Raw genomic sequence first — 27,643 nt, 5'->3', positions numbered from 1 at the left:
CCATCAGGAAGTGTACACAAATGAACTGTTGGGTGGAAATCAGCTGAGCGATTCAATTCTAGGCTAGCTGGATGAAGCTTCGAATATTAGTGTACCGTATCTGTCCTCTCCTGCTCTCGCTTTTTACTGTTTTTAAACAGTCGTTTTATCTAAAATCGTAAGGTGATTATTTGGCACGAGAACCTGTGATCCGTTGACCATCCTATTTTGCTGCAGTGGGTGAGTCATTCAGTTCTTACAATAGCACGACATGTTTTAATAGATGTAATAAAATGTTAAAGGGTAGTTTATTGTAAACCATCACTATTAGTATCTCTGTAATCATGACAGAAGATAGCTTTCAAATGTAATGGTGAATGCTGGTCAAGTATATAATTATCTAACAGTAGGTGAGATTTTTGTTAAAAAATATTATTATTATTATTATTATTATTATTATTATTATTATTTATGTAAATGCATTGAATCATATAGCATGATGACACGTGTTTTCATTATGTAAAATGCGTATTGTAGATGGACAGTGATTAATGGTCAAACCGTGAGGTTTTAATACTCTTTAGGATGGAAATGCATAGCCAATGCATGGATATGATGTTCTGTGTTGTAGCCAGTAAGTCAATGGATGCAACAAGGACAGATTTGAGTTACATAACAGGTCTCTGTGTGTTGTGTTGTTGTGCCTCACTGCTGCTTGAATGAATCGGTTGCTCAAACATTGTGAAAGGGGTATACCAGAGATCCAGCTTCCATAACTGATGAAATGAAGGCCTGTGTATTTATTTCATACACATCTATATCCATTTGCAGTACATTTCTCTTGCACCCAGTGCTGATGGTATGCTGCTAAGAAAAGCACTATTAATGACCAGATCAATAGACCAATATTATGTGCAGCTTTGTAGACTAAATACATGGCCTAGGGAGAGCTGACTTTGTATATGCTTTGTAGAATGGCAGACAAATCAATCCTTTGGAAGGTGGAGATTGTTCACAATATATGGTGCATGGAAATGAAAATTATAGATGACATTTACACTACTATTAAAATGTCTTGGGGGTGGAATTTTTTATTTTATTTTACATTTAAAAAAAAAAAAAAAAAAAGAAATTAATACTTTATCCAGCATGGAGGCATTAAACTGATCAAATGTGACAAGAACATGTATAACGTTACAAGAGATTTCTGTTTCAAATAAATGTTGTTCTTTTGAACTTTTTATTAATCACACTATTCATCAAAGAACCCTGAGGAAATATACTGTGGTTTCCACAAAAATGTTGAGAAACATTTTCAACATTGAAAATAAATATAAATGTTACTTGAGCAACAAATCAGCATGATTTCTAAAGGATCATGTGACACTGAAGACTGGAGTAATGATGCTAAAAATTCACAGGAATAAATTATATTGTAAAATATTCAAATAGAAAGTGGTTATTTTTAAAATTTTAATCATATTTCACAATGCTATCATTTTACTGTATTTTTGAACAAAATAAATGAAGCATTGGTCTTGGTCAGCATAAGATACTTTAAAAACATTTTTAAAAATTGTACCTAACCCAAACTTTTGAACAGTAGTTTACATGCACAGGAATATCCTAATTTTAATCAGAATTAAGAACCACAATTCGTTAACCTGATTTCTGTAAGTCAGTGTTTAAGCCAATGTTACATTTTCTAAAAAATCTGAATAAGATAGCTGTCATGTCATATGTTTTAATCAGAGTTATACAGTATGTAAACACCTTATGTACACTATGTGAACAAAACACCCTATAAGCACTGAAAATTAATATCTGCTCATTTCCAGTCAAAGGCAATTCTGGTTTATCACTAAAAGAAACTATGAGAATCTCTTTACCTCCATTTTTTTAAAACTTGTCTTTTATTCTTTAGGACATTTGTTAGAATTAATTCATTGGGTTCACTGAGTTACTGACCAGAATGACTAAAATAGCAATATTAAGCATCTCTGGTATTTACAGGAGAAAACCACCGCAAAACAATGTACATGTCTTCATTTACCTATTCAAAATATGCTTGACATGTACACATGAATATTCCAATAGTTGCAGAAAATAAACCTCTTTATTTTCAGGCAAGCAGTGTAAAAGATGTAGAAACTGGATAATAATATTGTGCTACAATTTTTAAGACTTAAATGGTTAGTTCACCCAAAAATGAAATTTCTGTCATTAATTACTCACCCTCGTGTCATTCCAAACCCGTAAGACCTTCATTCATCTTCAGAACACAAATTAAGATATTTTTGATGAGATCTGAGAGGTTTTTTATCTCCCATAAAAACCAACGAAATTACCACATTCACGGTCCAGAGAAGTGGTAAAAACATTGCTAAAATATAACGTGACGACAGTGGTTCAACCTCAATGTTGTGAAAGGACGAGAATACTTTTTGTGCGCAAACAAAACAAAAATAACGACTTTATTCAACAATTTTTCCTCTTCCCCGTCAGTCTGCTATGCAGTTGACACAGTGATCGTAGTGCTGAGCTTCCATGTTTATGTCCGAACACCGGCTCAGTATTGGCCGACGCTGTTCACGTGAGCACCACGACACATGCGTGTGATGCTGACGCAGGAGCCGACCAATACAGAGTCGCCGTTCTGACGTAGAACACGGAAGCTCTGCACTGCATTCACTGCGTCAACTGTGTAGCAGACTGACAGGGAAGAGGAAAAATTGTTGAATAAAGTCGTTATTTTTGTTTTGTTTTTGTGCACAAAAAGTATTCTGGTCGCTTCATAACATTAAGGTTGAACCACTGTAGTCACGTTTTTACTACTTCCATGGACCTTGAATGTGGTAATTTCGTTGCTTTTTATGGGAGATAAAAAAACCTCTCAGATTTCATCAAAAATATCGTAATTTTTGTTCTGAAGATGAACGAAGGTCTTACGGGTTTGGAACCCGTGTTACGGGTTTGACAGAAATGTAATTTATTGGGTGAACTAACCCTTTAACTAACCACCGTCATCATTTTAAAGGCTTTTTTTTTGCTTCCTTGTGGCTTTTTTAATGAGCTGCTGTTGTAATGACCGTAAGCTGCTGATGATATTAAGAACATAAGCTAGGATAATTGTGTGAGTGTTTGTGTTTGCTATATGCTTGCTTTGTGCCTTCCCCTGCCAGACACAGAATCTCTTTGATGTATGAATAAAAGTGGACACTGTAAAAAATGATTGTAATTTTTGTAAAAACATGTTAATTGATTAACTGTAAGTTACCTTACAATATATGGAGAAAAACTGTGAATATTTAACATCACAATATATGTAATTTTACTGTAAAATACTGTCAAATCTATGTTTTTTGCCAGTAAAAAAACCCTATGAATTATCATATAATTTACATAAAAACAGTAAAAAGACATTCCCAGAATTCCCTGTGTTACACATCACATATGATTACATTTTTAAATAATTTTGTTTCTTCTTATTTTTGCTATCAGTAATGTACATTAGTGTGTTTTGTGTTACATTTTATGTTATGTTGTTTTATTTATTGCATTATATTAGTGTCATGTGTGTTATCCTGATGGTGTTTTGTCTTTGTTTGTATGACTCTGCACTGTCTATATACGAGTGTTGACCATGTTTTATGAACAGGCTGCAAAATCTGCCTTAAAAAAGCAGATTTTGGTAGTTAAAGTATAGGTATATTAACATTATTTATAATGAAATATAAGTTGTAAATAAAATATACAGCCATTCTATAAAACTGGAAACTTTGTCAGAGTAATTTATACAGTGAATTTCTGGCAACCACAGCTGCAGTTTTTTTTTTTGTTTTTTTTTACCATAAATTTAACAGGATTTTTTTTTTTTTTTTTTTTTTACAGTGCAGTTTACATATTCATATGCATATCAACTAATTAGGCTGTAATGAGTCTAAATCCATTATGGGAGTTGTTGTGTACATTTCTGTGTGGTAAGAACAGAAAGCTGAAGATGTAGTATTTACAGTGCTTGGAATAGTTATTTTAGTAGACATGGATCAGATTGTTTGGGTGGGTTTGTGTTCAACTGGCACGTGTTTTGGGGCTTGCTTCTGTCTCTTAAATCCTCTGTAAATCTCTAGATGCCCATTTGATGCTCATAGCATCAGATTGAACAGAGTGTCACTGTGTGTTCTCAGGGCTTTTATCACCAGAGAGCTAGCAGATGTCACCATATCTAAGCAGAGACCATAATCTATCTTCTTCTGTCTGTTGTGTTTGTAATGTCTGTTTATAAGCTGGCCCACACAGAATATGCAGACATTTTTGCCCTTATTTTGTCCTGTATGTTATTTGACATTGTATATGTTGTTATGATTCGTTACTCTGCAATTAATCCATCCATTTCCACCAGTTTGACGCATTCAGGCCGATTTGCAGGTTTGCGAAGATTGCATCGACAGTATAATCAGCCAATCATAGTGCTATGGAAGCACTGATTCCTCTCAAGTGACTTTTCGCCTGTATTTTGTTGTCCCCTCTTGCATACATGGCATGTATTAGAACAGTGAGTTCAAGGGAGGCAAAAGAGACGCTGTGTCCTTCTGTAATCCACTGATATCTCTGCTGGACTCTTGGACAGTATTAAAATGAGTGTTCATATAGTACTAATTCTTCTATTTCATCTTATTTTAATTTTATTTTACTTATTTTTTTTTTATTTTTTTTTTGTGGAAAGTTTTAGGGGGTTTTCAAATCCCTAACCCTAAACATGATCTACTTGCCTTAGCATGCACCTCTATTTAAGGACAGTGTACACAAGTGTACACTAGCTATTTGCCTTTTGTACATTTCTTTATCAGAAATCAATTGTCATTAGCAGGATTTCACCTCTTTATGATGCCTTTTTTTCTTTGTACAACTCTCATAAGTTGTAATGCAGGATTTCTCTGTTTTGTCTCATAGACAGATGCTGAGCATGCTGGGACATGACTGAGGCATGATGGATCCTGAGGAAGCCGAGCTTCAGAATGACTACCGCTACCGTAGTTATGCAGCTGTCATTGAGAAGGCGCTGCGGAACTTTGAGTCATCTAGTGAATGGGCTGATCTCATCTCCTCACTAGGAAAACTCAACAAGGTACTTAAAGCCTGGAGAAAACCAATCAATACACTTAGAGATTCAGGTTATCATTTGCTTTAGTTGAAACATAAGTAGTATCAATACAAGCGACTCTTTAAAACCTCCATCCAGGTGTTTTTAAAAGAGAGAATTTTGATGACGTCTTGCTTTTTCACTGAAAAAACACAGAGAAGGTTTTTACATGTTTCGGGGAAATCTACTTATAATTGTGTCTGTACATTAAACTGGGAGAGAAGTATTTTAAAATAAAAAACAAAATACACAGTTTGGCACACTTTAGCTTTACCTCCCTCTGCAAGTAGACGAGAAAGTTTGGTTCAGTTTAAGATTGATTACAGTTTTTTTTAGGGAAGTGAGAGACTTCCCTTTATGATCTTCAGTCCTGTTGAATGAAGGCATTGGTTAAAACATTACTGCTTGACCTGAAACACATCAAACATTGTGTTCAAAGTGCAGCTGATTTGAATGAGCTGAAGAGGACTTGTGTACACTGTCCTTAAGATTAGACAAATGCTTTTCATCTCAACCTTCCTCTGCGCCTTTTTCCAAACACATTTCCACGTTAATGTGCAGATGTGAAAAAAAAAAAACTGTTGTCTTATTTAAATTGATCTCTTTCTCTCTGTATCACTTTATATGGCATGTGATTTTCTTGTTTGCTCAATGGGACTTTCCGGATATTATGCGTTACAAAACAACCTGTGGGAATATAAAAGATATCTATTAGATTTTGTGTATTGGTTTCAGATATTTGACATTTAAACATGACACTATGATCTACAATCTCTTTTTTAACACACTTGTTCACTTCGTATACAGAGTGACATTATTGACGGTATGTCTTGTAAGACATGTTTTAAGTGCTGTGCAATAACAAACTAAACCTTCTGTCTCAGTTCCTCCTCTGAGCTATTGTTGATAGTTTGTGTGAAACCTGTTCAGCAAATGTGGTTGCTGAGTGAGATATGTGTTGAAGAGTGGAAAGTTAGTGACTTGGGTAATAACAGAAATTATTCGTTTAAATCGTTTAAAAACATGGACCAGACAGTAAAATTTTAACATTTTTTTACACCATCCAACCTGCTCTCCTCTCCCACTCATTGTGTTTCTCAGGCTCTCCAGAGTAATCTGAAGTACTCCCTTTTACCACGGCGGTTGATCATCGGGAAGCGTCTGGCTCAGTGTTTGCACCCTGCCCTGCCCAGCGGTGTCCATCTCAAAGCACTTGAGACCTATGAGGTCATTTTCAAAATCATCGGCACAAAATGGCTAGCAAAGGATCTCTTCATATACAGGTTGGTGTCATTGATAAACACTGGGTGAATCTCACATGGAAATGTCCAGGTCATATTTCTCCCTAAAATCAAATTAAAAACAATTATAATAAAAAAAAATCCTTTTTTTGCATTCACTTCCTAATGACACTTAAGCATATTTACCTCATTACATTTACTAATAAGTAATAATCATGATAAATATGAAATGAAATGTAAATACTTCAAAACAATTTAAATAATAATATCTTTTAATAATAATAATAAATTATTTGGGAATTGAGAAAAAATGTGATTAACTGTCATGAAAACAATGTTATAATACAGAAAAATCATAATGGTACTAAAATAGGCTTCATTTATGCAAGTGGAGTGAAATATAATTTTGTGAGATTCACCCTCAAAGGTGTTTATGGTGGTACTGAAATCATCGGTTAAATTACTTGTGCATGTGTGTTCACTTCAGCTCAGGGCTCTTCCCATTGTTGGGTCATGCAGCAATGTCAGTGAAGCCGGTTCTGTTGACGCTGTACGAGCGGTACTTCCTGCCCATTCAGAGGGCACTGTTACCTAGCCTGCAGGCTTTTATCATGGGCCTACTGCCTGGACTGGAGGAGGGCGCAGAGGTCTATGACAGGTACAACTTGAAACCAACAATTAATAAATGATTCACAAGTTGACACTCCAGAAATTTGATCCTAAACTTTTCTAACCTTTCCACGACATACTCACTACGGTACCCTGACCTCCTTTGTCACTTTCACTACAACTCTGCCTCAATTAACACGTAACCAATTTAACATTATGTGAGATTACCTTGATTATATTGGAGTAAAAGTATGTGTACATATTAATTTAAACGTGGGACTTCCATAGACTTACATTAGACAAGAGCTTAAACTTATCAGAGAATATGGTGGATTTCAATTGTCCTAGGCCAGACATCACTTTTGGCCACTACTGTACTTCATGATTTCAATGTTACAAACCCGAATCCATCTTTCTTTCTGTCTAAGGACGGATGCGTTGCTTGTGAGGTTGTCGCTGTTGGTGGGTCAGTCTGTGTTTTATGGGGCTCTGTGGGGTTCAGTGCTTATATGTCCTCTGGTACGGCTCCCAGCCTCACTCTTCATCGTCGCTCACTTTGACCACTTAGTCACTGCTCGAGAACAGAAGTATATGCTTGGGACAGACCACAAACTAGTGGTGAGTATGTGTATGTGTTTGGAAATATATACAAGAATAGATCTTAGTCAGTGTAGACATAGTACACATTAATTTGACATTAATAAAAACAAGACTGTGATGGAAACACGTATAGTCCATTCAACATGTCAGAGCCCAGGTACAGAACATTGAAAATACATTATATATTTTAAAATCTAATTTATTCCTGTGATGCAAAGCTAAATTTTCAGCAGCCATTACTCTAGTCTTCAGTGTCACTTGATCCTTCAGAATCATTCTAATATGCTGATTTGGTGTTCAAGAAACATTTATTATTATTATTATCAATGTTAAAAACAATTGTGCTGCCTAATATTTTTGTGGAAGCCATGATATATTTTTTTTTAGGATTCTTTGATGAATTGAAGGTTCAAAAGATCAGCATTTATTTGAAATAGATATCTTTTCTTACATTGTTAATATCATTACTGTCTCTCTTATTTTAATCAATTTTAAGCATCCTTGCTAAATAAAATTATTAATTCCTTTAAAAAAAAAAAAAAAAAGAAACTGACCCCAGACTTTTTAACAGTAGTGTACATCTTTTGCAGAGGTTGTGAAAGTTAGACACGACCTAGAACCGGTGTGACATATTGAACAGACTGTACTTTTGTTCCTCACAGCCAGGCGTTTGAGTCAAATTACACAGGGTGTCTGTCTGCTCTGACGAAGGTCTGTTGTTTTGAAGGAGTTGTGTAACTGAAATGGACACCTTCCCATTTCTCTGCTCTAGGTGAAGGCTGTTTGTCTCGCCTTACAAGACTCTAATGTTTTGGTCCAGAGAAACATGCTGGAAATCCTTCTCTACTTCTTCCCCTTCACAACCTGCCAGGTTATCCCTCTTTTTTTCATTTCCAACTACATTTGGCTTGTCTCAGACAATGTGTAAGACATTTATTTAAACAACCCTATCTCTAGGATCGTGAGGAATGTGCCATTCCACTAAAGCAAGATGAGGTGATCTGTGTGGTGTCTGCTGCATCACTCACCCTGCTCAGGAGAGATATGTCTCTGAATCGACGCCTTTATGCATGGATGCTCGGTACCGTACACAAATTGTCAGAAAATTACAGAATACCACATAAATACTGTTTAATAAAATAAATGCCATTTATCTATTAGACAATAGTTGGCTTCAAATTGAAAAGTCTTAAATAAGCAATCCCATGGAAGAATTTTTATTAAAGAAAGATATTTTTATGGATCTTTTATGGCAAATTGTCTCTTTTTCATTGTATGGAAAATGAAATTCTGCTAATTCATTTTTTTTTTCTTATAAGAAAAGTAAAACGTACAGGTTTGAAACAACACGGTTGAGTATTTTTCTATATGTGTGTATTGCCAGGCTTAGACATCAAAGGAGGAATGGTGGCTGCAGATTCCAGTCGCTTTAACACTGTGGAGGAATACACTGCATGCTACTTCAGTACACACTCCAGAGAATTACTGGTGCAGGTATAGAAGATAACACACTCACTCAAACTCAAATGAGCTTATTCAAAGTACTAGCGTAGAGCTTTTCAATTAGAATTGGAGTTGCTCACTTAACACATTTCCTCTATGTTAGTGTATGCATTCTGTACATGCATAGTTAAAATCAACTCCTATTTGATATTTTCTTCATAGGCTCTGGTGAATATTCTGAAGCAGAAAGATATAGAGGCCAACCCAGACAATCTAATAGAGTATCTCAGACCGTTTCGCATCATCATTAGCCTGTTGGACAAACCTGAGATAGGTAAAGACACCCACATGGTTGAAATTTTAAATTGTAAAGTCCTTATTTGACATGATTCTCATTCTCTCACTCACAGGTCCATTGGTGTTGTCTGATGTGCTGCTGGAGGTGGTCAGAGCTTTTTACAGCTACTGTAAAGTGATGCTGGGAGAGGACAGTCTCAACTCCAGCCTCAGTGGCAGCCAACTCAACAGGTCAGAGAGAAGAATTCAGTGATTATATTTTTACAAGTTTTCCTGTAGCTCAGCTGGTAGAGAATTATACCTGCAACACCGACATCATGATTTTGACTCCTAGAGAACACAAATAAAGTCAGGGTCCAGATATAACACACAACAATGAGTAAAATTAGTAAAACCTGGCTTTAGCGAGTAAACGAGTAAGGGATAATGTATAGTCAGTCACTATTGCAAAAAAAGATATAAAAAAAATAAAAAATAAAAAATAAAATCTTTAGGATGATGCAAACTAGCCAAGTTAATTTGGGATAATGACTAGCTGACTGTATGTTATCCCACTGATTACATGCCTTTTTACCAAATAAATGGACATGAAATTGTTTTGAGCTGAAATTATTTGTATATGTAAGGGCTACAGAGTGCTATGAGAAACATAAAACTATGACAGTGTTTTACAGTCAACAGGATCAGGGTCAACAGTCGAATATCCAATATAGAGGTTTATTATAGAAAATGTTTTGACTGCAGAATTCTGCCATTGACCATTCAGAAGTGAAACCTTTCGAACCAATAAATAATGATATATTGTTGTATTTTATATTATGTTATATTTTGAATTAACTACAAGTGAATATACACTACCATTTAAAAGTTTGGGTTCAGTATTTATTTTTTTAAAGAAGTGAATACAAGGATGCATTAAATTGATAAAAAGTGACAATACAGGTTTTTTTCCCCACATAAATGCTTTTTTTTCCCTTCTATTTTTAAAAGAAACATGAAAACTTAATGGTTTCCAAAAAAAAAAAAAAAATGCAATCATTTTTAACATTGATAGTAATGAGAAATGTTTTTTGATCACCAAATCAGCATTTTAGAATGATTTCTGAAGGATCCTGTGAAACTGAAGACTGAAGTTAAGTCTGGAGAAAATTCAGCTTTTATTGTAATAATAATTTACAATATATATTGATAAATGCATCCGTAGTGGGCATAAGAGACCTCTTTCAAAAACATTAATATACCTCACTGACCCCACACATTTGAATGGTAGTATAAATGTACAAGATGAGTTAATAATACGCGAATGAACACTATTTCTGATTGTTGATTGTTGATTATTGATTGTTGATTATTGATTATTATTCTGATTGTTGATTCATGTGTGCAGTAAAATCAAGGAGAATAAAAATGCCTCAGAGATTATAAAGACTGTCAACATGCTTGTGAGTGCCATGAGCAGCAATTATCTCTGGGACTACATGACAAGGCATTTCCAAATCTCTCTCAGGTAAACACGCACAAACTCATAATAAACTGCATTACGTGAATAAATTATGATTATGTGATTATGCCTAGCGTTATGGTTGTTTCTCAGAGCACTGAGTGATCCAGCTGGGAAGGGGCCGTCTAAAGACTGGAGCAGCTCTCCTTCAGTGATTGAACTTTCAACACTCATTATCTTCCTGTTGGATGTTATTCCTTTGGTATGATCTGGTGATTCATCTTTGGACTACATTTTCCAAACTTTTGGTCATTTGGTCTGATTTGGTCTGGCTTTCTTATTAGGAACTCTATGCAGAGATTCAAACGCAATACCTGCCACAGATGCTGGGCAGTATGCTGCATTCGCTGCATAGTCACATGACATCCCTTAGCCTACAGGAGCTCACACAGGCCATGAGAGCGTGTTTTAAAGTGCTCAGTAAGATCCAGATGCCGGTGGCTTATATGGACATGGAGGCTGAATTGCAGACACAAGATGTAGAGCAAACACAGGTATTATGGGTCAGTTTTACTGTAAACTACTGTAAAGTTTGTCATTGGTAAAATTGGTAAAAAAAAAAAAAAAGAGAAGTCTATGCTCACCAAGGCTGCATTTATTACAGTATAAACAGAAATATTATTATAATTTAAAATAACTGTTTTCTATTTGAATATATTTTAAAATTTAACCATTAGACCTATACTCCAGTCTTCAGTGTCACATGATCCTTCAGAAATCACTCTAATATGCTGATTTGGTGCTCAAGAAACATTTCTTATTATCAATGTTGAAAACAGCTGTTTTGCTTAATATTTTTTTGGAAATTATGATACTTTTTTCTGGATTCTTTGATTTAGTATATTATATAATCATACAAATTAAAGCTTATATCCTAATTCCATTCATATTATGGTTTGAAAATATTATTGTGTATTAAAAGGTTTTTGTACAAATATAGATTGTGATGACTGACAGCAACAAAGTCAAGGAAAGTGACCAGGTGAATGGTAACCATGACAGCTGCACCAGTGAGGTTGGTCTGAATGGACAGGAGGCACAGGAGGCAGAGCCAGGTGAAGCTCCGTATCCTCCTTTACGCTCTGAAGACAGTGGATTAGGCCTGAGCGCGTCTCCTTCTGAACAGCACCTCCTACCAGGCTGTAATGGATCAGAAGCTGCTTCTGGGGCGAACTCTGAAACAGAGCACGTGTGGAGAAGAGGAGGAACTATAGAAAACATGTCCAAATGTGTACAGGATATACTGGCATCTGTGATCACAAGGTAATCTACAAATTCAGTGTATACTGTGTGTGCCCAATATGCATATTTTCGGTATGCGTAGAATACCGAAATTACCTGCTACATTTAACAAAATGTGCATATCCAACCAGAACTTCCAGCAAGGAATAATATATTCCAGAATGCAATGCACTTGACTTGACCTTTCATTTGCAGTGTGACAAATGCATCAAAATTTAGATTTTTACCATATCCAGTATGACTGTAAATGTAAATAAAAATGCTAAAAATGTTACTGTGATAACTGGATGGATGAAATAAAATGCTATATAGTCATGTGACAATAATGTGACATTTTAGCATTGCATTTTGCTTAAATACTACTTTTTAAAAATAGTATACCGTACACAATGAGTATTGCCCAGTTTCCTGTATGTCAGTGGTTCTTAACCTTTTTGACTAGAACTAGAACAATATGTATTGACTGTATTCATTCTAAAAATACCAATGGTGTCTAAAGATTTGATTAATTACATTACTTTTTCAGGTCTAGAAATCACACTTTTAAATTTAGGTTAACTCATATAGCCAGGTTTTTCAAGTTCTTCAAAGAAAAAAATTGTTAAGAGGGTGAATTGTTTTAGCTTATTTTAATACTTGTTAATGCTAATCTTATTTTAAATAATTTGAAGTCATCTTGAGGCCCCCTTGGAAGTTTGCTTTATCCCGCTTAGAGTATTCTGTTCTGGGCCTGCAACTAGCAGCATGCATACTCGCTGTACTTTTTTTTTTTTCTCTCCTTCTCTCTCTGTCACTCACATTCACTTCCTGTATCTCTCAGGCATTTGTTAGATGTCGTGGATCCAGAGAAGAAGAAGAAACAGGACGAAGCAAATCAGCTAGATCCTAATGCTTCTCCTAGAGGCAGTAAGCGGTCTCCACTGAAACGGAAAGGCAGCCGAGACTTGGGTCTTATCAAAGACAGACTTGCTGAGTTCTTTAACCCTAGTAAACTGAGGATCCATGCCCTTCATTGGTCTTCTAAGGATGGGGGTAAAGACCACAGACCAGTAGAGTTGGAGTGGATGGGAAGTTTCCAGTCAAAGGGCAAAGGGGAGATATCGGAGTCGTGCCGCCAGGCCTTCACTGTGGTCTGCCAGCTTCTCCTGGAATGCACAACTTTTCCTGTGTATTTCACTGAGGAAGAGAACCAAGACCTGCACACATCCATGTTCAACAAAACAGGTAAATAAAGGAATTGTATTCCAATACTACATTAAACTATGCTTTCTTATGTGGCATATTCTTCTAGAAACTGAGCGTTTCTCTCCTCAGGTATTGAGGGAAGCCTTCCTGAGTGGTTGAGGTCCTTGATGACTCTGTGTTGCCTAACGAAAGACTACCAGGTACAAGTTCAAGAGTATTCAAAGGCGGAGATTGAAAGGGATATTTCACACAAAAATGACAATTCTGTCATCAATTACTCACCCTCGTGTTGTTTCAAACCTGTAGGATTTTCTCTTCTGTGGAACACAAAAGAAGGTATTTTGAAAAATGCCTCCATGTTTTCTACCATACAAGAAAGTGGACTCGAAAGTTGTTTGGTTCTCAAAGTTCTTCTATTGTGTTCTGCAGAGGAAAAGAAGTGCATACAGGTTTGGAATGACATGAGGGCAAGTAAATGATGACTGAATTCTCATTTTTGTCTGCACTATCCCTCAAAATCTAACAGTTATTATTATAGACAGAAACAGTAAAAGAATTTCCTTCATTCAGTATTCATACACATAGACATTGATGTTGTAATGTTAGTTAGTTGTTAATGTGGGTTCTTTGTTCTTGTTGTCTGTTATTTTCACCTTAAAATATGCAAAATTTTCACATACACTGCCATCTTCCAACGTTTTGAGAAACAGATAGCCCTGCCCCCAAACTCACACTATTGTTTGAGTCAGAATTTGACATGTCAAACAAACAGAACAATAGGTGTGTTCGACTTGAATCAGCTCTGCGCAGTGTATGATATCAAAGTACTGCAAGAGCGATTAGAGAGCTGACGGCTCTGTATACTTTCTAATTGTTACCGCTGTATTTTGATGTCATACACCTATTGTTCTGCGCAGCGCTGCTTCACATCGCACACCTATTGTTTTGATAGTGATGGACTGATACTCTCTTTAGGAGAGTAAACCTACTAATGGCTTACTTAGAGTTTCCTCTGCACAATGAATTGAGATTGGACGAAGTATTTTAACATTTAAAAATTATACTACATCTTTAATTGTTGCATTCCCAAAATGGAATCATTTGATAATAAATCTTTCTTTTCATTTATGTGCCTGTAGGTGCAACATGTTGCTATCTCCTCTTTGTTGGAGCTGATCAATCACTCTCAGTCCTTAGCCCTCGTCATTAAGGATAAAAACCAACGTTATAAGAACTCTGATGCTAACCCGCTAAGCGGACAGCTGCAAATGGTCACCCTGCCTCCCATCTACCCAGCTGTTCTCAAAACTCTGGAGGATTCCACAGACTTTTACCTGGTAATGCACATTATGATTAACAGGTTGCATTTCTTATAGTTTGTTCTATTGTGAATGGAAAATGTATGAAATAGCAATGGGTAACTCCAGAGACTTTACAAGGGTCAAAAGACAGATCACTGTTTTTATTTATTTATTTATTTTTTTTGATAGTTGCATTGCCTATTTTTGTTTTATCGACTACAGAAGTTGCATTCATGTTATATAGACTAACTAAAATACAAAAAAATCCTTCTTTTTTTTTTTAGCATGATTTGAGCTTAAGAAGCAACATTTATGATACTTTTGTTACTGATACTGATAATTTGACATATTACAACTTGACCGTTTTTAATAAGATATTTTGAGATTTCAGTCTTTCTGCATAGATAGAAAATAGTTGCCTAGGGGTGCTACCAAGATGGCCGCAGAGTGATCTGACTTTGGTGCTGTTGTCAATGACTTTAATTATTCTCTTCACTTTAATTCGTTTGTAGCGTGTATCTCAGGTGTTATGGGCTCAGTTAGACACAGAGCGTAGAGAGCATCACGTATCTTGTGTGGAGCTCTTCTATCGGCTTCACTGCTTGGCTCCATCTGCATCCATCTGCGAGGACATCATCTGCCTTGGTTTACTCAGTGAGGACAAGGTATCGAGGAAACCTCATTTAATACATTTACATACTGTACATTCAATTGAAACATTTTTTAAATAGTGTGTGTATGTGTGTTTGTGTAAGGTTGTGTGTCTGGAGGCACTCCACAGGTTCTCAGTTTTGTGGCACCTGACACGAGAGATCCAGACAAATCGCAGCACTTCTCTCAACCGCTCTTTTGACAGGTCATATACACCATATTCTTATTTAATGGTTTGCATCATATTTCACCATATACACCATATTTCTTATGTAATCATTTATAGAAATATGATATACTATTACTTCCTTTAATAATATTCTCCCTCATTTTTGTGCCATATTCACTCAATGTTCTTTATATCTTTCTTTTTTTTCAGATCTTTGTTTGTGGTATTAGATAGTTTGAACAATCAGGATGGTAGTGTTAGTGCCTCAGCACAGAACTGGTTGGTGCGGGCTCTTTCCCTCAGTGATGTGGTCCGTATCTTGGAGCCGGTGCTACTCTTACTGTTGGATCCGAGAACACAGAGATCACCCATACAAAGCGTCAAACAGAATCTATCTGTTGGTATGGAATCAAAACACACAAAAACACACACACCAGATAAATATTCACAGAGGTACCTGAGCTTGAGTTTGGGAGTATCATTTTTTTTTTAATAAAATTTAGTTTTAAATTGTATGGCAATTATAATACAGTACAAACGGGATTGTACCTCTACATCTAAAATAATCAATATAGTAATTTGCATAAATAGTGTTCAAGACAGATAGCAATAGCAAGAGTTCATTTTTCTTTTAAATAAAAATTAAAGTATGGGGCACCTTGTTTAAAATAGATTATTTTAGGGTAATGGAAATGATGAATTTATGATATTTATATTCCTGGGCTCTGATTCTACTGTATATGTGATTTAGGAAATGTAAAGTCACTGAGCTGGAGAGACAGATCCATCACGAAAAATGCTGGAGACAACATGATGCCCGGTTGCCAAACAGAAGAAAGCTTTGTCAGCCGCATCACCATAGTAGACCGTGAAGCACTGTGGGCAGAGTTGGAACGAGATCCAGAACTAACACCCCCAGACTCCCCAACAATATCCCGGAGTGAAAGTGAAGAGACTGAGGGAGAGGACGAAGAAGTAGAAGAAGAAGAGGAAAGTGAACACACCGAATCTGCAGACACAAGTGGTGCTCAGAACTCCACTGAAAACTCCACCTCAAGCTCCGCCCCTTACTTGCAGCGACATGACGATGGTAGCATAGAGGAAGAGGGTGTGGCCAATGGCCTACAGAGGGTGGATTCAGAACGAACGCAGGTTTCCGATTCGCTCTCAAGTGATGAAGATGATGGGCAGTTGGAGGCCATGGCCAAATCCCGGATGCTGAAGAGACAGCGGGAGAAACGTGAGGCAGTGGATTCACTGTTCCGCCATGTTCTACTCTATAAGAAGCAGTACGAGAGCAGGCGAATTCTCTATGCCTTCACTATTTTAGAGACTATCCTCCGGACAAGTGCAGGGCCATTTGTGGAGTCTCTATCCAGTACTTCTTTGGACTGCAGCTCCATTGCCCATCTCAACCTCATCCAGAACCTTCTGCAGAGACACCGTCAGGCTCAGGATGGTGGCAGCTTCTATGGCCAATTGCAGATCTCAACTCCACCAAGTGGAGCCACTCCTGACCCATCCCAGCCAGCCTCTTCACCTCTCCATTCACCATCTTCTCCTTCTTCTCCACCAACTCTCCTGCTAGAGCTACTCACCTGCCTTTGTATGCGCTATCTCCGCTCTCACTATCCCTCCTATGCTAACATTCCCAATTGCCAACTCCAGGCCAATCGGGAGGTGCAGGTGAAAAGCGTGGAGGTGCTGACAGAGTTGATGATCCAGTTGGTGAGAGTGGCCCAGCAAGCTCAAATTGGAGAGGCAAAGGGAACTGCTAGTCTGGAGGCTGTCCGCAACCTTCTTTGGGGCTACAAGGTGCAGCAGTATGTCCTTCTAACGCTTTCCGCCTCCATGTATGTCTGCCAGAGAGCTGATCGGCCCGACCAGCACACATTGCCTGAAGAAGACCAAGGAGAAGACCTAGGGGAGATTTCGGAAGAGAGCCTGATCAACTTTGGCCGGGATGGGACCTGGGCTGAGCACCCGCTCCAGATTGCCCTACTGAAGCTTCTGAAGGTTCTTATTGTATTGGAGCACCACGTGTGTCCACCACACTCCAAGGCACAAGATCACGATCAAAGCCATTCCAACCCACAGCGACGTGCAGAACCACCCTCCTCAGCCTTGGCTCGAGAGTGGCAAACAGCTGTGATGTTCCAGCAGTCCATCAAAGCAGTGCGTTACGTAATCAGTCAGCCTATCACCACTCAGGGCATGTTTGTGTCGGCAGCAGCTCGAGCTTTGCACCCACAGTATGGCTGTGCCATGCATCCAGCCTGGGTGACTCTGCTATGTGAAGTTCTACCGTATTTAGGACGATCACTGGCCATCATTGTATCACCCATTATTGCCCAGATCTGCAGGAACCTGGATGAACTGGTTAAACAGCACGAGCATGATGGAATCAAGGCTTCACATAAGTAAATAATTTGTGTGGTTGTTTGCGTTTGTGTGAGAGTGAGTGCGCATGAAGTGTCTGATAAGGTGTTGATACTTACATGTTGTTGTTTTGTTGCAACCATAGCTTGAAATGGGTTTATATTTTGTGACTTTCTTTAGTGGTACCTTAAAGAGGGAGAATATAGCGCCTGACTATCCTCTGACACTACTGGAAGGACTGACCACTATCACACACTACTGTCTTCTAGACCACAAAAAAGTAAGACATACAAGCACCCGATAATGCAAATAGTGGCAGATCCTCTGCACAGGTGACACAGACATTTGCCTAGTGAGGCAAAATCCTCCTGTGTCACTCTCATAGTTCTAAAGGTCTGTTCACACAGACTACATTTCTGAATCTGAAGGTTGCAAAGTTACTGTACTGTTGGTTGCTAGTAGGTGTATAGCATTGTGGGTTATTTGCAAAAACTGTCTGCACCATAAAATTCAACCAAATACACCTGTTTTACTGATATACATCCATTGATATACTGTTGTAGTTGCAACCAAGTCTGATCTTGCCATGGGCATCCAAAACACCAGGATCACCACTGAACATGTAATAATGCTTCAAAACACTAATGTGACTTACATTATAATTGTTTTGTTTTGTGCCTGTAGACAACTGCTGGCTGTGATGTTCCAGACCTACGAAATGCTAGCAATGCCATTCTGGAGGAGTTTCCACACATGATCAGCAGCATGGCCTTACTCTGGGGTGTGGTCAAGGGCTGTGACTCCGCCCGTGGCAGCAGAGCCTCACCCACCTCTGTGTACTTTAAAGGCACAAAGGTATATCTGATACTTGAAGTAAACAAAAATGTTTTATACAATTTTGTTCAATTAAAGATTATGCCGTGTTGTTAACTGCTTAGTGGTGGGTTTTTGTTCTCTATAGATCTTGAGGCAAAAGGTTCTGGAGTTCTTAATGCCATTAACTCAGCAGTTTGGGGTGCAGATCATGGCCTCTGTGGCTGCTGTATGGAGCAGCAGGAAGAGCCACAAAAGACGTTCCAGAAATAAGGTGAACAATAGATATCAAAATGCAAAAATGACATTGTCATACAATAGACTTCTGGAATTATGTTTTTAAATTTTGTTTGTGTTTGTGTATTCATGCATAGATTTTACCAGATGCTAGCGATTCTCAAATGACCTTGGTGGACCTAGTAAAGGCACTAAGCACACTCCGTACGGACACCATACTGCAGCTCATCAGAGAGGTGGTGAAGAAACCCCACCAGATCAAAGGAGACCAGGTATTGCACTCTCTCACACACACACACACACACACGTTTACTTGGCTATCTAAATGGGGACATTTCATAGACTTCTATTGTTTTTATATACAGCTAGTTATAAATACTATAACCTAAACCTAAACAAAAACTTTCTGAAACTTAATTAATTTTGTATCATTTATACAAATGAGGATGTCCCCATAAGAAGATTTTGTCAGATTTAGCTCACCTCTGGTTATACGTTTGTCCCCAAAATATGGTTAAGTGGGCACGCGCGCACACACACACACACACACACACACACACACACACATACACACACACACACACACACACACACACAGTGACGTTTAACTACAAAATTACATCATGTATTAATCTTAACTCTCTTTCTCACTATCAGAAGACTACTTTAGTTGACATTCCAATGCTACAGTTCAGCTACGTCTACATTCAAAGGTAAAAGTTTCCATTGACATCATCTTCGATTTTAATTGTACCTTATCTCATTTGCTATCATATGATGTCATTTACTGTAAAATGACCATAGTCCAGTGAACTGTTGAAATCCCATTTAAGCAAATGGCTAAAGTGCTATTTACTGTTCATTGGAAGATTCGGCCTTGACTGCATTGTTCTACAAGGCAGATGTTTTTAGTGGAGTGTTGATGGTATTGTCCTTCTTGGTCTTTTTTTGCAGTCTCACCGCTCAAGCTCTTCAGGAGAATATCAATCCTCTTCTCTGTCTGCTCAGAGAATCTGCCCAGCTTAACCTTGCCCCTCCTGGACACTTCTTGCTCCTTGGGTGAATAAAATAACGTGGTCACTATTATGTTTGCTTATAGAGATTTGAACAAACTCTAAATATTAACCTTTAGTGCATAGCTTGTCTTGTGCCAGTTGGTGCTAGTATGACTAGTGCAAATTGACCAGTATGAAACCACCTAGCAACACCTTAGCAACTACACTACAGCATACTAATAACAAAATCAGAACACCTTAGCAATAATGCAACATTTAAAAAAAGATAAATAAGATAATTTTAAAGATAAATAAGAGCTTTTATTAATTACATTAAACAATTATTGTTCTTGTTAGATACTATTGAAAGGTAAAACGTCTTTTGAAACACTAAACTCTGTTTATTTTACTGTTGCAGCATCCTTAATGACTGTGTAAATAGACTTCCTAATATCGACAACAAGAGGGATACTAAAGAACTGCAGGTAGGACAGATACAGTGAGACAGCAAAACCAGAATTATGTTGATATAGTAGAAAAGTCAAAATATGTTTACATAGCAATTGTACCCTCAACAGGAAGTGAGCCAGCGCATACTAGAAGCGGTGGGAGCTGTGGCCGGCTCGTCTCTTGAGCAGACTAGCTGGTTGAGCCGTAACCTGGAAGTGAAAGCACAGCCTCAAGTCTGTCCTCAGGGAGATGAAGATGACCATGATGGCAATGAGTTTGAGGGTAAACCTATGCAGAAATGCTTATGCTTACAGCATAATGCCCATTTCTGTATTGCCAACATGATATGTGACTCATGCTGGCAAAATGAGTCACAATGAGCAAAAATTAGTTATTGTTATAACTCAGCAAAGTCAATTTTGAGTTTTCTGAAGGTTCCAAAACAAAATCACCTAGCAACCATACCTTAAAATCCCTGATAATACCACCAAATTTGATATAAACCAAGTTAAAACCCATATCTATATCTATATATATATATATTAAACTTTTTTCCATGATTCCACAATTGTTTGATTAACATTAATGAAACAGACAGCCTATATATTGACCTACTGTACCAAACGGATCTAATGTAATGTTACATCAGATGTTTTTCCCCAACAGTTAACCAAATGTTCACTTAAGACATAACAGATGTTTGCGTGAATCCTCGCCAAGACAGATTTTTTGAAATGCTGTAAATCTGAATTTGGATCTGTAGGTCAGAAAAATGGCATTTCTCATGGCCAAAGGAAAGGTACTCCTCTCAGTACAAATAAAGATGCTTTTAAATGTTTAATTGCTATTTGGACTATTGGGATCGCTAGACGAGGGCTTAATGAACTAATTTTTGTGAAAACCTCTATTTTGACCAAAATTGACATTTTTCACTTGTTTTGCCTGTAGCTCGAAACTAGCCCATGCACACTCTGACTCATTTTGCCAGCACGGGTCACATATGATAATAATAATGCCTAGCTGTATTACCTACTTCCATTTTAAAATGGACTCTGTTCTGTCTTTCTCTCAGAGTGTGCAGGCCAGGGCAGCGCTATGGTGTCATCTTCAGTGCCATCTGTATTCAGTGTACAAGCTCTGGTTCTGCTGGCTGAGGTAAGAGATATGCAGAAATGTCCACACAGACACACGGCTCCAGCTAAATGGCTGCATATGCTTAAGAAATGCAAAAAAAAAAAATTTTAAATTATATTTTATTTATTTATTACTTCATTGCAAAAATACTATACAAAATGCATAAATAATAATATACAAAATGCAGAAATAATAATAAAATATCATTGTATTAATTAAATTGTAAAGTGCAGTTGTAAGTAAACAGTTTGGCCTTATTTGTTGTAATGAATTTAATTTATGCTTTTTTTTTTTTTTTTAAATGCACAGAAATTGGGTGGAGAAATGCAACAGATAACTAGAGTGTTCTTATTTGTGCTTATTGTGTTTGTAGGTTCTCGCTCCTCTTTTGGACATGGTCTATCGCAGTGATGAGAAGGAGAAAGCTGTGCCTCTCATTTCCCGTCTTATGTATTATGTTTTTCCCTATCTAAAAAATCACAGGTGAGTATGCCAAAGATGCACTTCAGTTGAAATTATACACTTGTGGTAGTGATCAATACTGCTTAGTATTTTATTCAGAAGCTTTGGTTTATTTATTGTCATATGACAGTGGTGTCAGATTGTTTTCATTTCAAACTATGGGTGTGACGAGATCTCGTTATATTAAAATGTGACAATATTTCTCGTCAATGTGAAAAGCTGTCTCACGATAACAGCATGACGGAGTTTGTGGCATTATATTGTTCTGTCTTTTACTGGATATAATAATTCATACTCAGAAAGTAGAACTTAAGTGACATTCATTACAAGATGATTAGGTAAAACATTTCAAAATGCACCTGCATTGTTTTGCATTTTGTGACTTTCAGTTGAATAAAAGACTTTTTTCCAGTCATATACTTCCTAATTGAAGAATTCTTAAAAATAATATTAAAATATCCTCTCATTCTTGTAAAACCAAATATCATGTATTGTCTCATTTCATGAGCTAAGTATATCGTCACACCCCTATTTAAAACTTGTATTCACTTTTAATATTTCCGTAACTGTTTCTCAATTTATATTCTTCTCAGTGCCTATAACATGCCTAGTTTCTGTGCGGGTGCTCAGTTGTTAAGCAGTCTGAGTGGATATGCCTACACTAAACGAGCGTGGAAGAAAGAGGTGCTGGAGCTCTTCATGGACCCACTGTTTTTCACAATGGAGTCCTCATGTTCCTGCCAGTAAGATGGATACTTTCACAACATTCTAAATTTTCTTCTGGTTTAATGTAGTGGTTATTTAAAAGCAAAATAATTAAATAGTTTGGGTAATGTGTGTGTGTGTGCGTGCGTGCATGTGCGTGTGTGTAAGTATATATCACTAGTTTGACTTTGAAGCTACTAAACTCTCATATTATGCTTTAGTTGGAGATCCATCGTAGACCATCTTCTGACTCACGAGAAAACAATGTTCAAAGACTTGATGAGTGAGTATATGTACATATTTCTGCTTTAGACAGTCATTTGTTATATGATCGGTGTGACTTGTATTGTGTGGGTTCATGTTGCACCATATGCAGGCATGCAGAGCAGTTCTTTGAAGCTCTTCAACAGCGCTGAGCAGAAGCCCATGCTACTGAAACGACAGGCTTTTGCCATGTTTAGCGGAGAGAATGACCAGTACCACTTCTATTTGCCTCTCATACAAGGTATCACTGAGTCTGTGTGGAAAACAAATATAGGTAACTTGTAATGTAGCATAGGAAAATTTTCAAGCGAACACTTTCTTCATCAAATATATTCTAGAGCGTCTAACAGAGAACCTGCGTGTGGGACAGACACCATCAGTGTCCGCTCAGATGTTCCTCATGTTCCGTGTTCTCCTGTTGAGGATCTCACCACAACATCTCACCTCTCTCTGGCCAATTATGGTCACTGAGCTGGTAAGAAATACGCCAGTGGTCCTCTCTTTACAGAGTATTTGTTTCCTTGATTGTGTTCAAATGCTTCATCAGTTGTTTTGAATGTTCTTTCTACTTTGGTTGGGTACAGTTACAATATTTATGTTGAATATTTCAGATACGCATTTTTAATCGCCTTGAGAAGACACTGGTGGATGATAAAGAAGTTTCAAAGTGAGTCTTCCTTTATGACAAAATGCTGTCAGAATATATTTTTTCCCTCAGTTTACATGGAAAAAAAACTTTCTGTTTCAGGAGTAAATTGCGGGGTGGCCATGACAAGAATGGTCTGCTGTGCTTCCCTCAGGCAGAGCTGGACATGTACCTGTCAGCCTGCAAGTTCTTGGACACCGCTGTGTCCTTCCCTCCCGAGCAGATGCCTCTGTTTCAAATGTGAGACTCATGTGAACTGTGTTTATGCATGTTATTCGGTGTTTACTCATGCCATACCCGTGATAAATGACCAGAAACAGTTTAATTGTTCATTATTATGGATGTTTTTATAAACTATTATTATATTCAAATCTTTCAGTGAATATTTTAGACTTGAAATATAGCACACAATTCAGACTATTTTATTCCACTTCAATTCTTTTGTGGAGCTTGGCAGTATTAATCATAGCCCATTTTCATTGTATGGAAATTAAAATGGCTCAGACATTCTGCTAATATTTTTTGTGTTCTATGAAAGGAAAAAAAAAATCATTTTTGAATGAACAACATTTTTTTAAATATTCCTTTATTCCTTTTCTTTACACACCTAACCTCACAAAGACCTCTTATTTTAGGTACAGGGACCTTCTAATAATATAACATGTTTAACTCCTTATTAGGTCTTTTGACATTTTTAACCTAAGTGGACTGTCATGTCTGTTCTAACACTGGCAGCTGTCAGTAATAGATCATTAGGTTCTGTATTATTTCTAGGTGACCTGTCATGCCTGGCCCAACTTAAATGACTTCTTATCTAATCCACACCCTAAAATGTACTATTCATGACCTGTTAATGAATTGGCAGTATTTATTTATAGGTATCGCTGGGCTTTCATTCCTGAAGTAGATGTTGACCATTATGATGGACCAGGAAACACTCTGCTGGAAGGAGAACAAGAATGTAAACCCCATATTGTTAGGATACTGGATGGAATAAACCGACGCTATGGGGTAAGATCTCCTTACACAAGACATGCTTTAATGTATCTGTGACTCAGCACCAGTGAACCAGTAAAGATGGTGCTTTTTCACAAGTAGACCCAATTGTCAGTCTATAAATACTTTAATTGTGTGTTCAGGAACTGAATGGAACAGTGGGAGAGTCAAGTACAGATCGAGTGGAGTTTCCTTTGCTCACACTGCGTTCCCTCTGCTCCATTGTGGATCTCGTGCCGTTCTTCAGCACCCTCTGCTGCTCTTTTAATGGCTCTCCTGCACACCTCCCACATTATGCAGCGGACTACCCACCGCCCAGCAGTGATCAGGTCATGAAACGCCTAGAGCACATCATTGAAGGAGAGTTCCTCGATGGAATGGACAGTTAGATAGATCACATTCTCAAATTCTGCATTTGCTTTTGTAATTTATGTAATCGGTTTCTCTCCAACACAAATTTCATTGTAGCATAAGAGTTTACATTAAATGTATAAAGGTCTCTGCTAATTTTCTTATGATCTTAATCAATGCACGTCAAGTTGTTGAAGGTCGTTAAAATGTTATGACCATTCTGAGTCGTACACGCTGTGAATGTATATCATCTATGTATTTTATTTTGGCTTAATGTGGGCTTTCCAAGCATTCTGTTCATTCTGTGAACATTCCATTACTTTTTTTAATGAATGAGCCAAATTAATGATTATTTGGCCATGTTTCAACGGCCATAATGATCACAACAAACAGATAATTTATTGTTTGGTCCATGGCATTTTTCAGTTGTGTGTAGGGCTGTCAGTCATTTCTTGACTTGAAATCCCTTTGCAGTATTTTTGATTCCTGACCTGGAAGCATTTTTTCCCCCTGTATGGCTCGCATCTATCTGTTGGAAAATACTGACAATGTCTTTTTTGTTTATTTACCAGTATCTATTTATAAGACTTTCTGTAGCTTTCTGTATGTTTTTTTTATTCTGCTATATTTCCCCACTCGCTTTAAATTAAAGGGGACCTATTATGCAAAATACACAGATGTGTCTCCACAGTGTGTAAACAACCAGCCTATAAATGGTAGAAATCCACGCACTCCTTTTTTACAGTCCCCAAAAATCATAAACAGTCTCTCCAAACGAGCGGTTCCAGATTTCCCCCTACTCTTACATAAGAGTATGGAGAAGCCCCGCGCATGACTGGTGACGGAATCTGCCCTATTAGCTTAGCTCCTCCCCTGAGTGAGCTGTACACAGTCCGCCATGTTTATCTCCTCGCCAGAGCATTTAACAGCAGCATTCATGTAAGAAATGTATTCTTACTAATGCTGCCAAGTTATTTAATCAAGAGCATTGAGTGATTTTCTGTTTTTCTTTTGTTTGATTTATATTAAGAGCATATATATAGCAGCAGGTACTGTATATTATGCTGCTTTCACTTTAATACACAAATCTAATATACACATGCAATTCCTTTCCCTGCTGTTTACGTTCACATACCAACTGTGTTTTTGAACTTTATGTGTATTTGACAGTTTAAGTGCAATAAAACATGTAAGAGAAATCAGTTTAATACTCACAAGTCGCGCTGTCTGATAGCCAGTTTCTGTGCACATGATTCGGGTGTGTGCACTCAGAGAACCATATGTCAAACGTTTAACCTGTTATGGCTTTAAAATGCATGCAAATAATTAACTTTCATGATGACGAAGAACTGCAATGTCACGTGAGCGTGACCGCGATAGAGATGACAATCAAACCCAAACAGATGTTTTGCCAGAGTATTCAAGGCACAAGTTGTACGGGCTCTGCCTCTTCTGGAAAGTGGGGTGGGGAGAAGCAGCTCATTTTCATTTAAAGATACATGCACGAAAACAGCATTTTCCTTCCATTCAAAAATGGGCATTTACAACATGGTATAATAAATGATCTGTGGGGTATTTTGAGTTGAAACTTCAGACACATTCTGGGGACACCTGAGACTTATATTATATCTTGTAAAAAGGGGCATAATAGGTCACCTTTAAGGATATGTCTTTATTCTTGTTATGTGGATATTGAATGTCTTGGATATTGAATGTTTTCTTTCTCTCTGTAGAATGAATGCTTACAACAAAGGAATTGTAAAAACACATTTTTATTTCTGTACCTAAGGGAATGTTTTTGATCCATGTTTGTGTTCTTGATCATCTGTAGGACCTCAAGGATGTTTTTATGCTGTTGCTTTAATTTTAGAGTGCACCTGATTTGGCAGTTATAGTTTGTCTCTATTGTAACTGCTAGTATACTGTCTTGCCCTTTGATTGAAGTGCCTAAAAACAAATGCTCTAATTATAAAACATCTTTGCTTGTTCTGTAGTTGCTATATGCAGTTGTGTCAGAGAAATGAAAAGCTTATATTTCCCATTAACAGCAGTATAAAGAACTATTATTTAAGTGATATCAGAATTTAGTGATTTGTTCTCTTAAATGTAGACATTTTTCTTGAGGAAAAAAATGTTAATGCTTATTAAAGTGAATTATTTTATGTGTATGTTCTGCACATCTAAATAAAATGACTCAGAATCATAAAGTGATTTTGCTTGGTGTTTGTTAGCTTTTTGGTGTTTTCTTATAATGATGTCTAAATACATATACAAATACAAAATCTAATATGAAGATAGGGATTATGTCTGAATATTTCTATTAATTATATATAAATTGTGCACAATTTAGAGGTGAATATTGTCAAGAATCCCTTCAAAATACAAAATATTAAAGAATAAACGGTATTGGACCAAAATATTGTACATTAATAATTTAATTACAAAAAATAAGTTATTGACTGCTGAGGGTCACAAGTGTGACTCTTAGTGAGAAATACCAGAGGGTTAATGGTGTACTAAAAGATTGTATATAAATGGGGTACTGCATACAATGTGTACTAGTACATTCAATTACATTTAAATCAATGCTTGTTAAGAAAAAAATACACATAATTTTTAACGACCTAATGGCCCTTGTTGTATATGTTTTCTGCATTTCTGCAGTGCATCCTTGACATCCAAAGAAATTAAAAGGGTCACAAATGAAAAATAAATACTTAGCTGAGGACACCACAGGCAAAATATAATACATTGTTAAGTTAAATAAGGTCTAAATGCATAAAGTTTTCTGTGAGGGTTGTGCTTACGGGTAATGTTAAGGTTAGGAGACACATACAGTTTGTACAGTAT

The 27,643-nt window shown here is 37.1% G+C and overlaps 1 protein-coding gene across 2 annotated transcripts; it reads left to right on the top strand.

The window, feature by feature from the left end:
- Window positions 1-27,000, top strand: dop1b (DOP1 leucine zipper like protein B). Of its 2 annotated transcripts, none has more exons than XM_051905529.1 (39): window positions 1-219; window positions 4,933-5,107; window positions 6,224-6,405; window positions 6,851-7,021; window positions 7,401-7,590; window positions 8,345-8,443; window positions 8,530-8,653; window positions 8,957-9,066; window positions 9,238-9,349; window positions 9,426-9,543; window positions 10,700-10,819; window positions 10,907-11,015; window positions 11,098-11,307; window positions 11,754-12,076; window positions 12,876-13,279; window positions 13,370-13,440; window positions 14,380-14,577; window positions 15,054-15,206; window positions 15,297-15,397; window positions 15,572-15,762; window positions 16,113-17,781; window positions 17,921-18,020; window positions 18,425-18,595; window positions 18,702-18,827; window positions 18,928-19,062; window positions 19,448-19,503; window positions 19,745-19,849; window positions 20,204-20,270; window positions 20,364-20,517; window positions 21,308-21,390; window positions 21,743-21,852; window positions 22,425-22,574; window positions 22,758-22,819; window positions 22,913-23,041; window positions 23,139-23,275; window positions 23,412-23,467; window positions 23,549-23,686; window positions 24,325-24,457; window positions 24,586-27,000. In XM_051905529.1, exons 2-39 carry the CDS (start codon window positions 4,967-4,969, stop codon window positions 24,829-24,831), a joined length of 6,954 nt encoding a protein of 2,317 aa, XP_051761489.1. In that variant the 5' UTR covers window positions 1-219; window positions 4,933-4,966; the 3' UTR covers window positions 24,832-27,000. The 2 variants fall into 2 exon arrangements, with proteins under 2 accessions (XP_051761489.1, XP_051761490.1); XM_051905530.1 differs by having other exon boundaries at window positions 2-219; window positions 4,937-5,107.
- The last annotated feature ends 643 nt before the right edge of the window (window positions 27,001-27,643 follow it).

The sequence above is a fragment of the Ctenopharyngodon idella genome, chromosome 9 (genome assembly GCF_019924925.1).
Source record: "Ctenopharyngodon idella isolate HZGC_01 chromosome 9, HZGC01, whole genome shotgun sequence".
Taxonomy (NCBI): Eukaryota; Metazoa; Chordata; class Actinopteri; order Cypriniformes; family Xenocyprididae; genus Ctenopharyngodon; species Ctenopharyngodon idella.
The sequence above is the reverse complement of the archived record's forward strand: the minus strand, read 5'-3'. Positions and strand labels throughout refer to the sequence as shown.